Consider the following 22,537-nt stretch of genomic DNA (forward strand, 5'->3'; position numbering starts at 1 on the left):
GGATTTAGTCTAACGCACGACTCATCCTTCAACCTAACGCACGGTTCTCCAGACATCTACGGATGCAAATTGGATTTAGTCTGACGCACGACTCATCCTTCAACCTAACGCACGGTTCTCCAAAAATCTACGGATCCAAATTGGATTTAGTCTGACGCACGACTCATCATTCGACCCAACGCACGGTCTTCCAGACATCTGATGATGCAAACTAGACCCAGTCTAACGTACTACTTAATCTAAGTCTATTCCTCAGAAACGGTCTAACGTACGACGTATTCTGACTCTCAAGTCTATCAAGTTGGATGGCATCTTCAAGCCCATCTCAATCATACATCTTCTCCAAACACCTGGATGGCATCTTCAAGCCCATCTCCGACAAGGGCAAATTTCTTGGTATTATAGTGTTCAATCATCTTCCACCTTCTTCAATAACCTTGATGATGTCTCTACTCGAAATCTTTGGAGAAGCTTTCGACAGGATTTTTAGGTTGGAGCTATGAATGTCCAGAGGAAACTAGTGGCTGCTGCACCTGCTTATGCTGGATATCATCTAGAGGCTGATAATGGCAGATATTTCCATCCCATTAGAAACAAGACATCTCTTGTGGAGAAAATGTTTTTTGATGAATTGCTAGACAACCCATGCAGGGATATTGTGGTCTGGAGACCCAAGTACCCAATTCTGACTGGAGACTTTAAGTCGCTGTTTGATTTTCTGAGGGAAAATCCTTCTGAGGAGTCCCCCAATATGGTTATCTCAGAAGTTATTGACCCTCCAGAAGTTCCTGCTTCTACTGCTCCAAGGAATCTTGCTGCCATTCTTCAAGCTCTTGAGAATGGAGATTCTGACCTTCCTGCACCAGAGTATGAAGAAGATGCTTCTATGGAAGAAGCTGATGCTGAAGATTATCCTGCTGAGAACATTCCTGTTGAGGAAAACCTTGTTGATGATCTTACCATGGAAACTATTGTTGAGAATGTTGTCCCTCTGGACAGAAGTTGTGAAGCTTCTTCTGGTGAACCCTCTCTTCTGGTGAAGACTCTAGAGGTTATTCAGAAGAATCAGGCTGAGCTGGCTTCTCGTATGGACAAGCAAGATGATATCAATGAAGAGTTTCGCTCCTTCATGGTGAAGCAGACTGAGAGCAATGCAGGGATTCATGACATGCTAGCCAAGATTATGTCTAAGCTAGGATCGTCTTAGTCTTTTGTGTCTTAGTTGTTTCCTTGTTCTTGCATCTGCCTTCTATGCATCTCCCTTGTATCTTCTGATAATTCTCTTTTGCAATCAATGAAAATTATCTTCTTCTCTCTCATATTGTTTGCTTTTCATCTGAATCTTTTGTGTTTTTGATGTTATGACAAAAAGGGGGAGAAACTGTGATAAATGATCTGATTTATATTATCAGTTGCTGGGAGTAAGTATCCACATTTCTAACAGAATTTGCAAGTTCTATGTCTTTAAGTGTTTTGCAGGATTGAAGATATTCTAAAATGCTCAACATAAGAAGCAAAGACATGGGGAAAAGCAATTCTATATAGAAGCAAGCTCATGGAAATTGAAGCAAGCTGAGTGCTATGAAGCTTCAAGATCAGAAGCAAGAAGGAAGAATGTTATGATATTCTGATGATAGAATATGCTCTAACACATTCTTATTCCTCATATGTTCTGATGCATGTTTTTTGTTTATTATGCTCTGAAACATATTTCCTTATGCTCTGATACATATCATATGGTTTGATACATATTTTATGTTCTGATTCATTCATGCTCTGACTTTTGTCGTTTAGCTTGTTCTGTAACATTTCAGGATGTATAGATGCTCTAATGATGCTCTGGTACATTCAACAATGTTCTGATACAATCTAGCATGCAATGATTCAAGAAGAAATTCAAAGCTCTGAAGCTGTCTTATGGAAGCAAGAAGCAGAACCTATGAATGTTCTGAAGAACTAAGCATATGTGATCGTCTCAACTGAAAAGGAAAATACTCAGGGAAGTCCTTTATTTATAACAAGATTTGTGTGTAGATTACCGACAATTAAACAAGGTTACTATCTGTTAGAACAAGATTTGTTCTGATCAATATTCTTAGTTTTGATGATAACAATGTATATGAATTTTGTATGAGATAATGTGGTACTCTAATTCTATTCAATTTCCATTTCAGGAATCACATAAAGAGTATGCACAAAATCAGCGCAAGAGGCACTGACTCAGAAGGTTCAGCATGCAACATCAGAACATGCTCTGGCAAGACATCAGAAGATGGTCAAGCAGAATCAGAACATAGTCTATGGAAGCATCAGAAGAACTTGATATCAGAAGCAGAAGCACTGAAGTTCTCATGGTATCACGCTAAGAAGCACTTCAAGGTCAGAAGACGAGAAGATGCTCTGCACCAAGTTGTTTAATTCTGATGATATTCAAATGTTGCTTACACAAACATCGGATCAGAAGCAAGTACAAGATGGCAGGCTACGCTGATTGACAAAACGAACGTTAGAAGCTATTAAAGGCAACGTCAGTAGACACAGCGAAAGCGAGGCTCGAGGTAGTTGACAAAAGAGTGAAACATTAAATGAAATGATGTACGGATCACGCAACGTATTAAATGCTCCCAACGGTCATCTTCTCAAACGACTATAAATAGAAGTTCTGATGAGAAGCGGAATAGAGACTTGCGCAAACTTACAGAAACGCTGTCAAATTCAAAAGCTCTCAAACCTCATCTTCAACCTCACTACATTGCTATTGTAATATATTAGTGAGATTAAGCTTAAACTTAAGAGAAAATCACAGTTGTGATAATAGCTTATTTAAGAAGCATTGTAACTCTTAAAAGAATTTGTTTACATTAATTTGTAAGAACTAGAGTGATCAGGTTGTGATCAGAAAACTCTAGAAAGTCTTAGAGGGTATCTAAGCAGATTGTTCCTAGAGTGATCAGGTTGTGATCAGTATACTCTAGAAGACTTAGAAGTTATCTAAGTGGAAAACCATTGTAATCTTGTATGATTAGTGGATTAAATCCTTAGGTGAGGTAAATCACTCCAAGGGGGTGGACTGGAGTAGTTTAGTTAACAACTAACCAGGATAAAAATCTTTGTGCAAGCAGTTTTTATCTTACAAGTTTTAAAGCTACACTTATTCAAACCCCCCCCCCCCTTTCTAAGTGTTTTTCTATCCTTCACAATCAAGAATCGGTATCCATTGCCGAGGATTGATGACTTAATGGATCAACTGGTGGAAGCTTGTGTGTTTAGTAAAATTGATCTGAGGTCTGTATATCACCAAATTCGAGTGAAGGAGGACGATATTCAGAAGATGGCATTTAGAACAAGGTATGGGCATTACAAATATTCGATGATGCCATTTGGAGTTACAAATTCACCTGGTGTTTTTATGGAGTATATGAATAGGATTTTCCATCCTTATCTTGATAAGTTTGTGGTAGTATTTATAGACGATATTTTGGTATACTCTAAGAACAAAGAAGAGCATGCGGAACATCTCAGAACTGTGTTAGAATTATTGAAAGAGAAGAAATTTTTTGCCAAATTGTCAAAGTGTGAATTTTGGTTGAATGAAGTTAGTTTTCTTGGACATGCGATTTCTAAGAATGTTATTGTTGTTGATCCTACAAAGATAGAAGCGGTATCTCAGTGGGAAGCTCCAAAATCAGTGTCGGAAATTCGTAGTTTTCTTGGCCTTGCAGGTTATTACAGAAAGTTTATAGAAGGCTTTTAAAAGTTAGCGTTATCGTTAACTAAATTGACCAGGAAGGGTCAGGCTTTTATTAGGGATGCAAAATGTGAAGAAGGATTTCAAGAGTTGAAGAAGAGGTTGACAAGTGCTCCTATCTTGATTCTGCCGAATCCGGCAGAATCCTTTGTTGTTTATTGTGATGCTTCATCGATGGGATTAGGAGGTGTACTAATGCAGAATCAACAGGTAGTGGCTTATGTGTCACGACAACTCAAAGTGCATGAAAGGAATTACCCGACTCATGATTTAGAGTTGGCAGCTATGGTTTTTGTTTTGAAGTTGTGGCGACATTATTTATATGGTTCGAGGTTCAAGGTGTTTAGTGATCATAAGAGTCTGAAGTATCTCTTCGATCAGAAAGAGCTGAATATGAGGCAGATGAGGTGGTTAGAATTCCTTAAAGATTATGATTTTGGTTTGAATTACCATCCTGGTAAGGAAAACGTGGTTGCTGATGCATTGGGTAGGAAAACCTTGCATATGTCTATGTTAATGGTTAGAGAATTGGATTAATTGAACAATTCAGAGATTTGAGTTTGGTATGTGAAGACACTCATACTAGTGTTAAATTGGGTATGCTGAAGCTGACTAGTGGTATTCTTGAAGAGATCAGAGAGGGTCAGAAAGCTGATGTTGAATTGATCGATAAGTTGACTTTGATTAATCAAGGCAAGAGTGGTGAATTCAGAGTTAACGAGAATGGTATACCGAGGTTTGGTGACAGAGTTTGTGTTCCTGATGTTGCTGAACTCCGAAAGAGTATTCTAGAAGAAGGAGACCGTATTGGATTAAGTATTAATCCTGGTGCTACCAAGAGGTATCATGATTTGAAAAATCTGTTTTAGTGGCCTAGAATGAAGAAAGAAATTGCTGAATTTGTACTCTCTTGTTTGACGTGTCAGAAGTCAAAGGTAGAACATCAGAAGTCATCTGGATTTATGCAACCGATGTTTATTCTGGAGTGGAAGTGGGATAGCATATCAATGGATATTGTTTCTAGTTTTCCAAGAACTGTTAAGAATTGTGAAGCTATCTGGGTTGTAGTGGACAGGTTGACGAAGTCTGCACATTTTATACCAGTGAGCATGGACTATTCGATGGAGAAGTTGGCTCAGTTATACATTGAGAAAATAGTTAGCTTACATGGCATTCCTTCGAGTATCGTGTCTGATAGAGATATGAGGTTTACGTCGAAGTTCTGGGAAGGTTTGCAGAAGGCTTTGGGTACTAAGCTGAGATTGAGTTATGCTTATCATCCACAGACGGATGGACAGACTGAGAGGACGATTCAGTCATTGGAGGATTTGTTGCGTGCTTGTGTACTGAAAAAAGGAGGTGCTTGGGATAGTTATCTGCCTTTGATTGAGTTTACCTATAACAACAGTTTCCATTCGAGTATTGGTATGGCCCCATTTGAAGCGTTGTATGGTAGAAGATGTTGAACTCTATTGTGTTGGTATGAATCTGGTGAGAGTGTTGTGATCGGACCGGAAATTGTACAACATACTACGGAGAATATTAAGATGATTCAAGAGAAGATGAAGGCTTCTCAGAGTCGTCAGAATATTTATCATGACAAAAGGAGGAAAACACTTGAATTTCAAGAAGGAGATCATGTGTTTATGAGGGTTACTCCTATGACGGGTATTGGTCGAGCTTTGAAGTCAAAGAAGTTGACACCGCGCTTTATTGGACCGTTTCATATTTCTGAGAAAGTGGGAGAAGTAGCTTATCGTATTGCTTTGCCGCCGATGCTTGCAAATTTGCACGATGTATTTCATGTATCTCAGTTGAGAAAGTACGTTGTGGATCCATCCCATGTGATCCAGATAGATGATGTACAGGTGAAGGATAACTTAACCGTTGAAACCTTACTTGTGAGGATTGAAGATCGGAAACTGAAGTAGTTGCGTGGCAAGGAGATAGCCTTGGTCAGAGTAGCTTGGGGAGGACCAACTGACGGGAATGTCACCTGGGAGTTAGAAAGCCAGATGAAAGATTCATATCCAGAGCTCTTTGCTTGAGGTATGTTTTCGAGGATGAAAACTCTTTTAGTGGGGGTGAGTTGTAACATCCCAAAAATTTTTATTTAATTAATTTAATTAAATTTTAAATTAATTAATTTAAATTAGCATTTTATTGGAATTATGTGGAAAGAAAATAAAATGTAGTGTTGGACCTTTCGTGAAGTTAGTAGTGTGGGGGTTATAATGTGAAGGAGCTCATTACTAAGTTATTTTGTGTTTTCATAAAATAAGGAAAAGAGGAGAAAGAAAATTACAATGTGAAAAGGAAGTTGTGAGAAGAGGAGCTGAAGAACGTGAAAGAGAATCAAAGAGGAAGAAGACCCAATTCAAGAATTTGGCTAAGGTAAGGGGGGACTTATCTGGTTAACATCTATTATCGGGTTAGGGGTTGATAGCATAGAATAGATGTAGAATTCATATCGATTGAGTCATATGATAGAGCTAGGGATTTGAGTCAATTTAGATGATGACTGATCATTTAGCTAGAATCCATGATGTTTGTATTGCTATGGTTCAAATTGATAAATTATGTGTAAATGCTTGTTTATGATATTTGTGTTTGAATGTGTTGTTGAGGCATGAAATAACATGAAATAATTGTGAATTGATCATGTTTTCGTGTATGGTCGAAATGATTCGATTTGGGTTGTGTTGGATGGAAATAAGTTGCAATAAAAAGTGCTTTTTTTTGCTGTTACAGATCATGTAACCGGTTACGGTCGGGCTTATAACTGGTTACGGTTGTGAAAAATGGGGTTTTTGGGCTGGTTACGAGTTCGTAACTGGTTACGGTGTTTCTTAACCGGTTACGGTCAAGCAAAAATAATAGCGAATAGAATTACGTCAAGCGTAACCGGTTACGGTTTCCTTGTAACCGGTTACGGTTGTAACTATTTTTTTGAAAATTTGTTCTTCGTAACCCGTTAGACTTTTTCTGTAACCCGTTACACTGATGATTTTTAAAAAATGATGTATTTTGGAAAACTCATAACTTTTGAACCGTTGGTTCATTTTGTGTGTCGTTTCGAGCTAAACAAACCTTATAAAATAATCTATTTGATGATTAATGATGTGATTATGATAGAATGATGCATATATACATAAACATGCTTGATGATTATGATGAAATGAGTATTTGATGATGTTAGTCATAGACTTGACGATGGTATAAATATGTTCATGTATGTTTGCATTCATTCATATTCATTGATGATGTGTATCCATAATGATGTGTTGGATCAGTAAAGAGCATGATTCCCATTGTGTGGAATTTGTGCTGGCAGGGCCGTATCTTGTTGATGTTGGATCGGTCATGGGTTATTCCCATTTGATGATGTTGGTACCACATGCATAGTGTTAGTTCATACATATGCATACTTTTATAACATGATTGGATGTATTACAGTGTTATAAATATTGATGATGTGTTGGTTGATTGTTTGTGATGATGAAACTTGTCAGAATGTCTGTTATGAAACAATTGGGTGAATGATGCAGCTATGGTGTGTTAGTGCTTTATAACCTTATAACATTTGTTAATTATGATGAGACTCACCCTTATATGTTGTCATTTTCAGATTGAGGATAACGGTTGTTCGACTCGGTGGGGATTAGCTCATGAGTCAGTTATTTAGTTAGCGTCAGGTTTCATGCTCTGATATTTGTAACACTAGAGACACGATGTTTTAGAGTTTATGGTTTATAACTCTGGCTGTGTTTTGATTTTTTTAAAGGATTAGTTTTAAAGATGTTAAACTTAATCCGTATGATTTAATTTCTGCTGGGTTGACATGAAATGTTTATTTGACGATGATTGCCTCAGTGAATGCATGACATAACTTAATGATGTTTTAATTTATTATTGAATTGTGGCACCCTTATTTTCATGTACTCTGAATAATTTTATTTATTTGCCATGGGGTTTAGAAGGGTGTTACAGGGACCATGGAAATAGAGTGGAAAGTTGCTATGGTATTAGTGTGTAGCATGCGGAGAAGTTGATAGGGAAAGGGGTTTGAGGGAGGGTGTTGCGTAGGGGTAATTGTTGTTGGGGTGTGGGTAAAAGTGGGGGTTTTGGGTTGGGATATTTAGATGTAGTAGCTTGGAAAGGTCGTGTGGCAGAAGTTTTGGATTCAATGAGCTTGGCAAGGCCTATGGCCTGGGAAATTGATGTCGGTTGGTGGACAGCAAATTCATTTTGAATATGAAATTTTAAACCTGAGACAAAACAGTCGGTGATAGCTAAAGGTGAGAGACTCGTTACCCTATTGCAAAACCGTTCGAAATCCCGTTGATAGTCAGTAACTGATGATGTTTGTTTGAGTTTGAAAAGAGCTTGTTGGTGATTGTCGTAAGCAGAGGGACCGAAACGAACCTCTAGAGCTCTTGTGAAAGCCTTCCATGTTGAAAGGAGGTGATTGTTGAACATCCATTGGTACCAACCAAGGGCGTCACCAATCATGTAGCCGGCAACGTGAGCTAGTTGTTGATGGTGGGGAATGGAGTAGTGAGCAAAAAACTAGTTTGCTTGGAAAACCCAGTCGAGGGGGTTTATGCCGTCAAAAGGTAATAGGCGGAGCTTGGGTGGTTTCATCGTGGAATTGAGGGGTTCTGAAAGAGAAAAAAGTTGCAGTGAGGTTGTTAATGGATTCTTGTAGTTGGAGGAGGGAAGGTGGTTCAGGTGGCTGTACGCGGGGAGGCATGATATCAAGTAATGAGAGCACCAAATGATAAGAAATAAATGCAGAAATTAAATTCCCTTTGTGTCAGGGAAAGTCTGAGAGAAAGAGAGAGAATTTTAGGAATAATTTTTCTGCTTTTTCATTACTTTTCTGCATCCTTAAATAGACTGCAAGGAGTACAATTTGTGCCTTAATTATATGATCTAGAGACACTTGTCATGATCTACTACAATTGATAAAAAAAACTAATTCATTCTTATCCTAAATTCTAGCAAGTACTAACGGTAAAGAAAAAGCTGGAGATAATGACAGCTCACAGTCTTATTACAAGAAAAGATATTTTATTTTAGCTTCTAAACCTAATAGGAAATTGGGCTGATCTCTTGGGCCTTTCCCTTGGCACAATAGTGGAGCTGCTATTATTATTTTCTTTGTTTGTGTTGTTGGGCCCCATCTTATGTGTAACATATAGCTACAAGAATTTTATGTTTAAATTCAACATAACACAGTCTTAAAGTGACCAACATCATTCTATTTTAGCATTTGCCAACCTTATAACCAATTCAGTGAACTCATCATCTGTCCCAATCATGCTAATCCTAACATAAGCTGGATCGACACCAAATCGTTTCCCTCCTCTTGTAAGAATCTTCAGCTTTTCCAAATAACTCTCTCCATCTTCAATGCCCTCCACAGACTTCAACCAAGCAAAAGCTGTAAAGGAATTTTTTTTTCAGAAGAAAATAGTGAATAACAAGTGAAAATCACTAAAACAATAGGTTTGTGAACATAAGCTTGTCCGATGTGTCTGTGTCAGTATCGTGTGTATATCTGGAGTGAAGATACATTACCAGGATATTGCTCAGTTATTTCCTTGGTGAAGTGACAATAGGCAGTTGGATACTTTGGCAAGGTAAAAACCTTGCTTTGCTCAACAGCAATCTTAAGCTTCTCCCATCTATCTTTCATCAACTTTTTGCTATAATCGAAAAAGAGGCGATCCGATGGAGTGGACTTGGAATTTTGGTAGCCATCACAAATCACTTCAACAATCTTAGCAGCTCGAACTTGGGACTCTTTCGACACACCAATGGAGCTAAGGTGCAAGAATTTTACCATCTTCTTTGCAATTTCAATGTCTTTCACAAGAGCCCACCTTCATAAAAAAAACTAATCATCAATTTAACATGTGATAAAAAAATTATAAAGATTCACAACAAAATTGCAATTGTAATGATATGATCGATCTGGCAGACTCACCCGATACGAGAACCGGCGTGACCGGTGCATTTGGAGAATGTGAAGAGCATAATATCTTGGTTAAGCTCATGATTAATGGGAGTGTATTGTGGCCAATAATAGGCCAAGTCATAGACAACCTTCCCTTCAGCATCAGACTTCACCACATGCGTTCTGAGAGTTCCATCAGGGTTATTTGGAGAGGTCACAACCTCAACGTAGGGTTCATCTTTATCATACACAGAAGCATCACCACTCCATTGAAATAGCTTTGATTGAAGGATATCAGTCGCGCCTTCGTATTCCTACGAATTAAACACAAACAAATTCTTAGTTGGGCATTTCATCAAACATTAAATAGTCTTGATTTGTTTTCTAGGGTTAGCTAGATCAAGCCATTTGAGAACGGATGCTTGTCAAAGAGACAAAATGATAATAGGAAATAATATTTTTTTAGTTATAACTATTTAGGAAAATTTATACAAATAAATATGATTCAAATGAGTATGAATATTTTAATAAAATACCATTTACCTTGTGATATTAAAAATGTAAACTTTTATTTTTATATTTTTATATTTAGTTTTTTTTGGTATTTTTATAGGTCTTTTATAGTTTAAATAAAAATTTAATTTATAAAAAAGTTTTAAAATTAATTAGTATACAATTTGATATTCTTTAAAATATTGATAGTTATGTTTAACCAACAAAAAAAACATTGGGCAAACTTTTATGAAAATTGAGACTCTCACTTTTATATGAGAATAAAACCCTACTAATGGTTGAAAATATTAAAAGTTATTTCATTCTTAAAAAATATTATAACCATAATCATGTATTTTGAAACAAAATAATAGTTAACAATAATTCAATATTTTTCTCCTTCTTTTCCTATTTTTATTCCTAGATTTATTCTTTACTAAAAAACAACTCAAAGTAATAATAATAATAATAATAATAATAATAATAATAATAATAATAATAATAATAATAATAATAATAATAATAATAATAATAATAATAATAATAATAATAATAATAATAATAATAAGAAAAGAAATTAAAAACTACTCCATAGATAAGTTTAAGTTACTTGACCAAATAATTAATTATAATTATTAAAAGTTATCAATTTAAATTTAACTGTTAGAATAAAAATTCTTATGGAATATATACAAACTTCTAAGAAATCAAAAAAAAGTATTTAATAATTTAAAAGAATGCATAACAAACTTAAATTACGTTTTAAAAAAATATAGTGTAAATTAAACAAGGTTAATGAACAATAATGGGGTAAAAGATAAATTAATTACCGAATAATGAGGAGCAGCAGCAACAACATTGATGGGAATATCAGAGGGTTTTTCAGTTGAGAGTGCATACAAAAGAGCCAAGTAAACTTGAGAAGAACCATTCCCTAACACTATATACTTGTCTTCTGTGTTAGCATTCCCAACCACTTTGTGAAGCCTCAATATTGCATTCCTCATTTGTGGTAACATGTACCAACACAAGTTTGCATCACCAAAGTAACTCATCACTTCATCTCCTTTGATCTCCACTTTAGCTTCTTCCCTCAAATTCTCCCAGAATTTAGTGAATCCCACTGGATCACCCCTGTTAAAAAAAACATTGATATTTCGTCCATCAACACTAACACGGCGATACTGATAATAATTTTAAAATATAAATAAATTATACGTACAACACAGACACATTTTTTTCAGAGGTGTTACTGTTACGTAGAAAAATAATATGACATTGATAATGCAGTACCTGTCAACATTGACAAAGGAATTGTATGAGAGATTGGAGAGAGGTATTGTTGTGCCATTGGATTGTTCCAAAGGAGAAGAACCATTAGTAGCAACCACCATGCTTGAAAATATATGTTCTTGGTTTTGTTGTTAATGATGATGGTTGTTTGTTTTAGTTTTTGTGTTTGCATACATTATATATATACAAGAGAGAGAGAGACTGTATTATTTTATGTGAAAAAGAAGAGTAAATTGTAACCGCCGTTAGATCAAAGATCTCTTTTTTTTTTTTTTTTATTTGTCTTAATTGTTTTTCTCCTTTTTTGTGATTTTAAACTTTTTTGTTCTTATCAAATATGACTAAGCTACAGTTTTTAGTAATTGAAAATTTTTAAAAAATTACACATTTGACTAATGGGATTAAAAGGATTAAAAAGCATGATATCTAAATACAGTGGATATATATATATATATATATATATATATATATATATATATATATATATATATATATATATATATATATATATATATATATATATATATATATATATATATATATATATATATGATTATTAAGAAAAAGGAATATACTGGATAGGATTGTTAAAAAAATATTAAAATTTGATTGGATATGACTACTTTACAAAAAATCATTGTATATAGAATAAAACTTTTAAAATATTAGGAAACTACCCTCTAAGTAATTTTACTCCTTTATGTTAATTTAATCAAATAAATTTTATTTAGAAGTTTTTTCCAATATTTTTAGATATTAAAATTATATTAGTTATATATTAAAAAATTTTTAAATAACAATTATGTAAGTAGACCTCTTATTTTACACTCACAAAACACCGAATTAATCACGAGTAAAAATAAGGTTAATTATATGCAATTATACAATGTATAATTTTATGAATTAATCATAGTAATTTTATGAATTAATCATAATTTTTAATGTGATTTAAATTTATCATTTATTTATTAAATTAATTACATTTTTACATATGATTAATCGAATATATTGTACGGGTATTAAAAAAATAGTATATCAAACTTTTTTTTTGGTAAAACTTTGAAATTAAAAACTTTTTAAAATAGTCATGAATATACACACATTTTTAAACGGGTGCATTTTACGTGCTATTTAGTTAATTATTGATAATATTTCTTGATAAAAAATGATTATATAAAAAGAATTAAATATGTCAATATTTTTCATTTTAAAATTAAATATATTTTTTACTAGTCAAGCATATTCAGTGTATGTTTTTATTCATTTTTTTACGGTCAATTTTTTGTATTATTTAATTAATTAAGAATGTTCTTACTTAATTATGGATATTTTTTTATTTAAAATATTAATGAATATTAAGTTATTGTTATCTTTATTAGATCAGATCTAGAGACATGGAAGAGAGGAAGACGTGAGAAATTAATTTTAGATTATGACAAGGGTGAAAATTACGAGTAAGTTAAAAGTTAATCGCAAAGTAATATCTAAAACTACGGTTAACCATTCAAAATTATATCAACATTATTTAAAGATTGTAACGGATAGAAAGTTAAGCTAATATATGGCTTCACAATTAAAATCTACTAGGTCATGCGTTTGTGGCGCCTTTAAACAAAAATAAGTAAAAATATGTCATGGATTTGACAAAGTGCTATATTTCATTTATATATTTACTTTCTATCTTTGCAAGCTCGTGATAATAATATCACCCAAATATATAAGTAGAAGAGTATGCATTAAAAAAGAGGTGAGAAATCTTTGGAACAAAAGTACAACATTTTTAAAAGTTGATAGAGGGTGTGAATTATGATATTTGAAGTAGAGAAAGATGTAATGGGATGTTATATGTGATCTATATCTTAAACACATTTAAATTCAGTTAAGATGATTATGGACACCACATACTAATTATCTCAACCATTTTAGAAGAAACTCTCTTAGAAATTACCTTATTAGAAGCAATAATCTCATAAGCAACCCCTCAAAATCAACTATTTTTTTTTAGAGATTCTTGATACAATTTTATAAGTATATTCACCCATATACTGATATATAATTATTGTTAATCCACAAGAAAATTGTGAATTTAGAGCTATTGCAAAGTTACTTTTATGATGGAAACACTCTATAATGCTTGAGTTTTATAATTTTAACAAAATATTCCTTTTGAAATTTATAGCATAACATCTTTCATTACTTTTTAGGTTGTTGACTTTATTTTCCTCATAAGTGTTAGTAAATTTAACTGCCAGCTATTTTAAAAGTTCCCTGATTTGTGTGTCTAAATTTTTTATTGACGCTTCGTTATTTTTGAAATTATCTATTAACTCCTTCATGAACAAATTGAATGTTTCCTTTATTTGAGAGGGCGAGTTTTTCTACTGACTTCGTTGATTGTGATCTTGGTGACATTGTTGTTGATTCTCATTTTAGTGCCATTGTTGTGGTCTTTTGTAAGATGGTTGATGGTATTATTGTGACGTGCTAGTTGCTGATATGGATAGAATAGCAGTTGATTTTTGTATTTTTGTTGTTGATTTAAGTACTTCATTTGTGGTTGTGGGTCAAATTATGATGTTGATATCGGTTTTGATATTGTTTCCTTTTTTGGGGACTATTTATCTAAACTTTTACTATATATGATGTTTGGATGATCTCTGAAAGCTGGTGTACAAGTGCTTAAGAACAAGTTATTTCATTAAAAAAATTCCATGAACTTTACTTCTTATATGATTCTTCCCAAGTTACATTGTCCATCTTTATGACCTTCACCATAGTAGTCACATAGAGGAGTTTGTTACACCTATTTTATATTGCCTTTCAAGCTCCGCCATTTGTTGTGGTCTTTTGTGAGATGGTTGATGGTGTTATTGTGACGTGCCAGCTGCTGATTAGGATATAATTGCGGTTGGTTTTGGTATTTTTGTTGTTGATTCGAGTACTACATTTGTGGTTTTGGCTCAAACTAAGATGTTGATACTAGTTTTGATATTGTTTCCATTTTTTGAGACTATTTATATAAATTTTAATTTTATATGATGTTTGGATGATCTATGAAAGTTGTTGTACAAGTGCTTGATAACGGGCTATTTCATTCAAAAAAATTCATGAATTAGACTTCCTCTTCAATGATTCCTCCCAAGTTACATTGGCCACCTTTGTGACCTTCATTATAGTAGTCGCATATAGGAGTTTGTTACACCTATTTTAAATCGTCTTTCAAGCTCAGCCATTTCTTAGTCAATACGCCAATTGTGCCTTCATTTTTTGTTTTTGGTCGATAATTTATTGAGTATTAGTTGATTCACTTCCTCTTCCTCTAACACCTCTATTAAATAGTGCATGGTACTCCTTATGGGTCATGTTATCGATTAATGCTCTTACTTTCGTGGTAGATTTGTTTAACATTGTGCATCTAGCTAAAGAATTCAAGAGTATTCTTGGGTCCAAGGTTTTTAAAATCTCGATTTAAAACCTAAATTCTATAGATTTCACGTTTCTAAGTTAGCATTTCGTGTTAAATCGCGGGTAAAAATATTTTTAGGTAAAATCATATTCCAAAATGATTTTAAGTGATTTAAATCTTTGTGAAATTGGTGAAATTGTGTAAGATCATGTAACATCGTTGGATTTTACTCTTTGACCTGATTTTTCTTTTTTTTGGGTCAAAATTTATAAATCACATTTTGTATTTTGGCCCATAAAATTTTCTCTATGGATTTTTAATTTTATTCACATTCATATATTGGTTATAATATTAAATAATCTTTAACATTTAGAGATGTATTTAATCAAGTCGAATATGAATGTTCTAATGAAGATGATGTTGTAGAAGGATTGAACTTTTGATTAAGTTGAAGATGAAAAGATTTTTTTTTTGAATTTGAAAAACTTGTGAAACTATTGTTTTTTTATATTATTTTGGATGTTACATTTTATGATTTGGTGGACAATTTATGTAGTTTGATACAAGTTTGTGAATATTACACTTTATTATGATGTTATAGTGTATTTTTGTTTTATGATTAAGTTAAAATTTTAAATAATTAATGCATTGAATATATATATATATATATATATATATATATATATATATATATGTGACGTATATATAAATTTAATATAATTTTAATACGAGGTAAACTCTATAATTTTACGTTTCGCTTTTATCTAGGTAAAACGAGTCAGAGTAAAAACTCGATTCTGACAACTTTGCTTGGGTCTCTACAAATCCCTTTTGTGAAATATTGTATCTGCACCAAATCATCCAGATTATGTGAAGATAATATTTAGTAATTAACTTATACCTTTCTTATGAGTTATAGACATATTTATTCTTTCCTTGATCAACCCCTCTGATGTCATCTATTTCATCTACAAAGTTGTTACAAGAATAAAACCCTTCCAAAAATAGTTTTTCTAGATCCCACCATGTAGTGATCGCTCCACTTTGTAGCACTTAAATCTAATCTTTAGCTATTTCTATTAATGTTATTGTTGATCTGTTGTCGCGCACGGATCAAAACGAGTAGTTTTTCAAAAACGTAGTACAGCGACAAATTAACTCGTATTATCGTTCTCACAATGATTCTTAGTTATTATTAACCAATTGGATATCAAATTAGGGGGAGTTTATTTTGGTATTCGATTTATAGAAAAACGTATTATTGAAATAAGCTGTTGTGAAATAAGTGATTATGAAATAAGTCAATCTACCGATTCAGTTCCTACTATCATCGATTATTATAACTTTAATACACTAAGCGGATTGTCCATTCCTATTTGGATACAAACTCAATGACAAGCGTTGTGAGGTTTGCAAGACGTATGATCCTATTGTCCAAATTATGCAAACGGGATAAATTCTCATGAACTAAGCAAACATGATCGATCAGACATAAAAACGAAACGAATTAAGCAAACGTGACGTGACGTGCCTATGTTAGGATCATACAATCAACCAAATTGAATTAATATATTTCATGCAATTGAATTAAGCATACAAGAACACAAAATATCATTGAAAGGAATTAAACTAAAAATAACATTATAATAATCTCAAGTGTTGGAACCTGAATTACAGTAGATTGACTCAAGGGCGGTTAGTTCTCCATGAGTTCGTAAAAGCTCTGAAAGTTTCGTGAATAGTGTATGGTGACAATGAACAGTAGTGGCCAGCCCTAGGTACATCAGCCAAAAACTTTTTCAACCCAACTGGGTCAAATTACAAAACCCATGCCCACTACTTAACGACCCAAAATCGATAATAAAATAGTGTTGCAGCTTTAAACGCAAATCTGGGAAATATAGGTTCTGAATCCGACTTCGACTCCAACATAAAAGTCTTAGCTCTATTTCTTATCTTTCCGGAGATTATTAGAACGCCTCAATCGGATTTCTCGAACTCCAGTTATGATCGTTTCCGTGCACACTGCTAAAGCTGAAAAATAAGGTGCGAAAATCAAATTAAACCAAAAATAGAATAAAATATGAAAACATAATAAAACATAAGAATAATCAAAATAAAGTAAAGAAATGCCTAAGTAAAAATATAGGAGAATGTTCATAAATATGCACTGATCAAATTTCCCCACACTTGAACTTTTGCACTCCGAACTTAGAAGTTGCATTCCTTTTCTCTTTTTTTTTTTTAAATAAAACTTGGATCACTCACTTATTTTCATCGACTTCCCTGCGTAAAGTGCGTGTGAGATGGTGCTGACTGCTGAAATAAACTACTCAAGAGCTGTCAGAGAATGAAAATTTAAGGCTAAAACATAATGAGTATTGAAATCAATTTCCACATGCAGGAGACTTACGGTGTAAAGACGATACCGATCTTGTGAGTTTTTCCCAAGTCTCCGCAAACTAATCTCAAATTAGTCTATAGCCTAGAACTTTCAAAAAGATGCATTTTTTATAATAACTGAAAACAAAACAAAACAAAATAGTAAAATAAGTAAATAAAACAAAGGTTTCCCTCCACCACATTTAAAACAAGCATTGTCCTCAATGAAAGGACATAATTACAAAATAAGAGTGAAAGAAAGGACAGAACACACCCGAGTAGTCAAGGAAGATATGTGATCACATAAACAGCCTTTGCTAGTGAAGGCTCTTCTACAATCTCTCTTTCCAAAATATAGTTCTCATGGATCAGCTTCGGTTAATGCTCATCGTCCTTAAAAAGTGGTTTACCTCCTTCGCCTTTTATTCCAAGATCAAAGAATGTTCTTATAAAAGTAAAAGTGTCAAATGGGCACGTGAAGGAGCTCTCATCTTTCACAATATCAAGGAACCAAAGGTTATGGGGATGTCTCACTACTTTGGCTACATCTTCAAGTGAGATCCTATGCACACACATGGACGAAATAATATCATAAATGTCATCCAAGGTCCATCCAATTCCTTTCTTATGCTTCTTCAAAATCTGCAAAAACTTACTTTCTTAATCAAAATAAAGTTTAGAAGAAATTATAACCGGAAGTTTTCCACTCATCTCTAAATAAGCATATTTAATATTTTCAAGAATTGGTTTCATCTCTCAGGAAGGTGGTTGTTCAATGGATGGTTTGTTCCAAGCATCCGGGGTGTCGAGAGCTTCATCTACATGAACAACTTCATTTGCAACCTCATCTGCAGTAAGAATATCATTTTGCAAGGTAAGCTCAATTTCAGCACAAACAGAGCAAATATTAGTGTCAGTACAAACATCACAAGAGTAAACATCATCAAAACCAAACAATGATGGAAAATCATCTGCAAACAAATCAGTACAAGTATCATCAACATTTTCAGAAATCAACTCTATTTGAAAATCAGATTGCTCTTCCAAGGGTTGTCGGTTTGATCCTTGAGCTGGCTGCGTGGCATTCATCAAAGTGACAAGTTGTCCAATTTGTGTTTCCAAAGTCTGAAGAGTAGAATCTATTTGTGGTTGATACTGGAGATTATTTGCAGCCATTTGTTTGAAAATATCCTCTAGTGAAGGTTCGAAAGGTGCATAGCATACAACCCGAAATTCCTTCAGATGCTTATGCGGATCCTCTCCTGCAAAACCATTAAATCTAGGCAACAAATGTGTTAAACCATATTCCAATTCAAAAGGTGCATCATCCACAGGATAGTCAATACATAAACCATTATAGTTCACATTAGGGACAGTCAACTGCGTCAAAGTTCTTTGTTCAGCCATGGTTTCAACAAACACGGAAATACCAACCATGTCCAAAGCAGACATAAACAAATAGAAATAAGGAAAACGACTAAATTAAAATCAAAAAATTATAAAAACACAGAATTTCATCTAATTAGAGGAAATAAGAATTATGGAAAAAAATTGGATTTTTTCGAAACAGCAAAAACAGTAAAAAAATAATTAAAAATAGAAAAAAGAGGAATTTTGAGATTTGAGGTCGAATTCCGTTACTCCTTTAGAGTAAAGTAGTATTGATCGCACGATTTTTCTGCTCCCAATAGGAAAAAAAAGATTATCGATCGGACTCAATTTTCCCAAAAACCAATTTTTCGACTCAAAAAGGCGTTATGACCGAAACCGCGAGGAACCTATGGCCTAAACGCACGAACACTAAATCTAAGACTCTAAAATCAGTTAATAACGACAAGAATCCCCAACACTAATAGTTCCCATGTATTATTATATTCAATGGCCTTAATTTCTTCGTTCATTGCATTCTTCCACTTGTCATCTCTCCATGCTTCTTCGAAACTGATGATTTCAGAATCTTCCAGCAGACATACAAGGTGTACTTCTTCTGTGTTGTCATACAGCTCTTGAAAACTTCGCATTCTCGGTTGTGAGAGTTCATCTTCATTGTCAGAGTCTTCAGGATTTATCGAAATGCTTGTTGGTATAGTGACTGATGGTTCTCCAGTTTCAAGTACAGCTTCTGTCGAATTGTTCCAGTCCCATCGGCTTGCTTCGTTTACTTGAACGTTTCTACTCACTATAACCTTTTTTGTTTATGGGATCGAATTAATTGTATCCTTTTGTCTTCTCATCATACCCAATTAGTATGTACTTTTGACTCTTGTCTTCAAGCTTCGTTCTTTGTTAATCTGGCACATGTGCATAAGCAATACTACCAAATACTCTAAAGTGAGATACAGTCGGCTTATGTCCACTCCAAGCTTCTTGTGGTGTTTGATCTTCCAACTTCGAATGTTGACATCTATTCTGAACATAGATTGCACACTGCACAGCTTGTGCCCAAAATTCCTTCGACATATTTTTGCTCTTAAGCATTGACCAAACCATGTCAAGGACTGTTCGATTCTTCCTTTCACCAACCCCATTTTGTTGAGGTGAGTATGCTGCAGTTAGAAATCTCCTTATGTCATGTTCTTCACAGTATTTCATAAAGTTGTCGATGTATACTCTCCACCTCTGTCAGATCAAAGGGCTTTGATGTGTCGATCAGTTGTCTTCTCCACCATTACTTTAAACTTCTTAAATGTGTCGAATGCTTCAGATTTTTATTTCAGAAAATAGACCCAAGTCTTCCTTGAGAAATCATCAATGAAGGAGATGAAATACTTCTTGCTACTAAAAGATTCTGGAGTGATTGGTCCATAAATACCAGTGTAAATTAATTCAAGGATGTGCTTAGCCTGATATTCTGCCTTCTTTTGAAAGGAAGTTCTTTTTTGCTTACCAAGTATACATTCTTCACAAAATTTTCCTTCGTACTCCATGTTGGGTAGTCCATGCACCATGTTCTTCCTTGCTAATCTCTTTATCCCAGCATGATGTAGATGACCAAACCGCAGATGTCACAAGGTCGAATGGTCTTCGACATTAATTTTCAAGCATTTTTCTCAAACGCTTCTCAGATTCGGTTTGTACATTCGATTTCCCTCCATTTTGACATGAGCAATCAAATCCCCTTATTTATCCTTTAGATTCAGTATTCGATCCTTCATGAATATAGAATAACCCTTCTCTGTGAGTTTTCCTAAACTCAGAATATTTGCTTTGAGTTCTGGCACATAATAGACGTCTTGAATTGACCCAAGCAAATCATCCTTCTGCAAGTAACAAATAGTTCATTTGCCTTCAACCTTCACCTTCGATGCATCTCCAAAGGATACATGACCATCTTCAATCTTTTTCATTTCTTTGAATAGGTGTCTATGACCACACATATGATTGCTTGCCCCTGAGTCAAGATACCACATAGTGTCATTCTCTGTTTTTACCTCCTTTTGAGTCATCAACATGAATCCTTCATTCGATTCTGTCTCAAGGACAAAATTTGTTGTCTCTTCCACCTTTCTTCTGAGTCGACAGTCTTTTGCAAGATGTCATCCTTTACCACTTTTATAGCAGCTGTAAGAGTTGCATTCCTTCGCATAGTGCCCCTGTTTGTTACATTTGTAGCATTCGATGTTGGAGTAGTTCGATCTACCACCTCTCTGACCACATCCTCTACCTCGCCAATTTTGTTGGCTTGCCTGTCTTCTCTCGAAGTTATCGTTTTGATGACTTCGACCACCATCTCGGCCCCCATGGCCACGTCCTCTCCCACGCCAATTTTGAGAGAAGAGTGTCTTTTCGTCTCTAGTGGATTCCTTGGTTAGATCTGCATTATCAAGTGTCTCCTCCTTCCTCTATATTTTACGTTGTTCATGTGCCTCAAGTGAACCAGCGACTTATTCGACAGTGATTGTCGATAGATCCTTCGTCTCTTCTATTGCACAAACTATATTTTCGAATTTGTCTGTCAAGGATCTTAGAATCTTTTCCACATTACGAGCATCGGTCATTGCTTCCCCATTTCGTTTCAGTTGGTTTACAACTGTATGTATACGCGTGATGTAGTCCGACACGGACTCCGTCTCCTTCATCTTCATTCTTTCTAATTCTCCTCGAAGAGTTTGTAATCGAACTTGCTTGACTCTATCTGCTCCTTTGAACGCCTTTTCTAAAGTGTCCCACGCTTCCTTTGACGTAGTTGGACCAGCGATCTTTTCAAATCCTGATACATCTACAGCTCTAAACAACATGTATAATGTTATTTTGTCTTTCGATCGCGTCTCTTTCAACTCCTTGTTCTAGGCTGCTGTGTTTCCCTTCGTGTTTTCAGGTTCTTCAAACCCATCATCTACTACTTCCCATACATCTAACGATCCAAGCAGCGCCTTCATCTGGATGCTCCAGTTTTCATAATTTAATTGTGATAGTTGTGGCAATGGCAATTGACTCACCATGTTTGCCATAAGCTCTGATGCCAATTTGAAGGAAGCAAACCTCTTCTATTGATATTGATGGTTTTCAATATATTAAGAAATGTTACAATGAGGTCTTTATATAGAGATCAAGAGATAAGAGAGAAAAGTTACAGCATTTAATGAACTGTTATTTCCCAGGAGAAGTAAATTTTTAACTACCCAAGAGAATCTAACTTTTTTGCTACCCAATGCAGCATTTAAGTTTATCCAACAGGATACATATATTTGCAGGCACGAGTAACATTAAACTCGTATCCATATCTATTTATAAATGAATATCTAAATATCCATTTATTTTATCTGCAGATATCTATTAAACTACCCACTTCGTATCCGTAGCGGATTTTATCCAAGGATATGAATATTTTTGTCATCCCTATTTAAAAAGTGATAACCTCGACATTTGAAATTATTGTCTACCCAAATTCAATTGAGGATATTTGGCATTTGACGGTTCTAGGTTGGCACCCCAAACTTAAACACACGCTTAAGTAGCTTGGAGTCACACGATTCATCGCATTTAGTTGGCAAAAAATGAGAGGCCATTAATTAAGTAATTCTACACCTAATGTTCACATAACCGTGGGAACATCTTGGCTCATACTAAAATGAGTTACCCCCTCTTATTAGGTTGGATAGGGAATCATAAGATAAAGTTGGACATTTTACATAGATTGCAGATTGAGAGAACGTATAGAAATGCTCTCTAGATTGCAGATTGAGAGAACGTATAGAAATGTTCTCTGAATAATAACGTTTAGCTGACAACATCCAAGCTTGGGGGGAAGAAA

The 22,537-nt window shown here is 34.3% G+C and overlaps 1 protein-coding gene across 1 annotated transcript; it reads right to left on the minus strand.

The window, feature by feature from the left end:
• Window positions 1–8,990: 8,990 nt before the first annotated feature.
• LOC131646185 (L-tryptophan--pyruvate aminotransferase 1-like) lies at window positions 8,991–11,635 on the minus strand. The gene is made up of 5 exons (XM_058916308.1): window positions 11,496–11,635; window positions 11,033–11,336; window positions 9,741–10,024; window positions 9,332–9,636; window positions 8,991–9,194 (listed from the first exon to the last, which is right to left on the minus strand). Exons 1-5 carry the CDS (start codon window positions 11,594–11,596, stop codon window positions 9,007–9,009), a joined length of 1,182 nt encoding a protein of 393 aa, XP_058772291.1. The 5' UTR covers window positions 11,597–11,635; the 3' UTR covers window positions 8,991–9,006.
• Window positions 11,636–22,537: the final 10,902 nt, after the last annotated feature.

This window comes from Vicia villosa, linkage group LG2, assembly GCF_029867415.1.
Source record: "Vicia villosa cultivar HV-30 ecotype Madison, WI linkage group LG2, Vvil1.0, whole genome shotgun sequence".
Classification (NCBI taxonomy): Eukaryota; Viridiplantae; Streptophyta; class Magnoliopsida; order Fabales; family Fabaceae; genus Vicia; species Vicia villosa.

Bases quoted from the DNA above. Each gene is read 5' to 3' on its own strand.
- LOC131646185 (XM_058916308.1), bottom strand. From the start codon at position 11,596: ATGGTGGTTGCTACTAATGGTTCTTCTCCTTTGGAACAATCCAATGGC. The intron at 10,025-11,032 runs GTAATTAATTTA...TTTAATTCGTAG, and splicing joins CTGCTGCTCCTCATTATTCG to GAATACGAAGGCGCGACTGA. The intron at 9,637-9,740 runs GTGAGTCTGCCA...TTTTTTATGAAG, and splicing joins CACGCCGGTTCTCGTATCGG to GTGGGCTCTTGTGAAAGACA.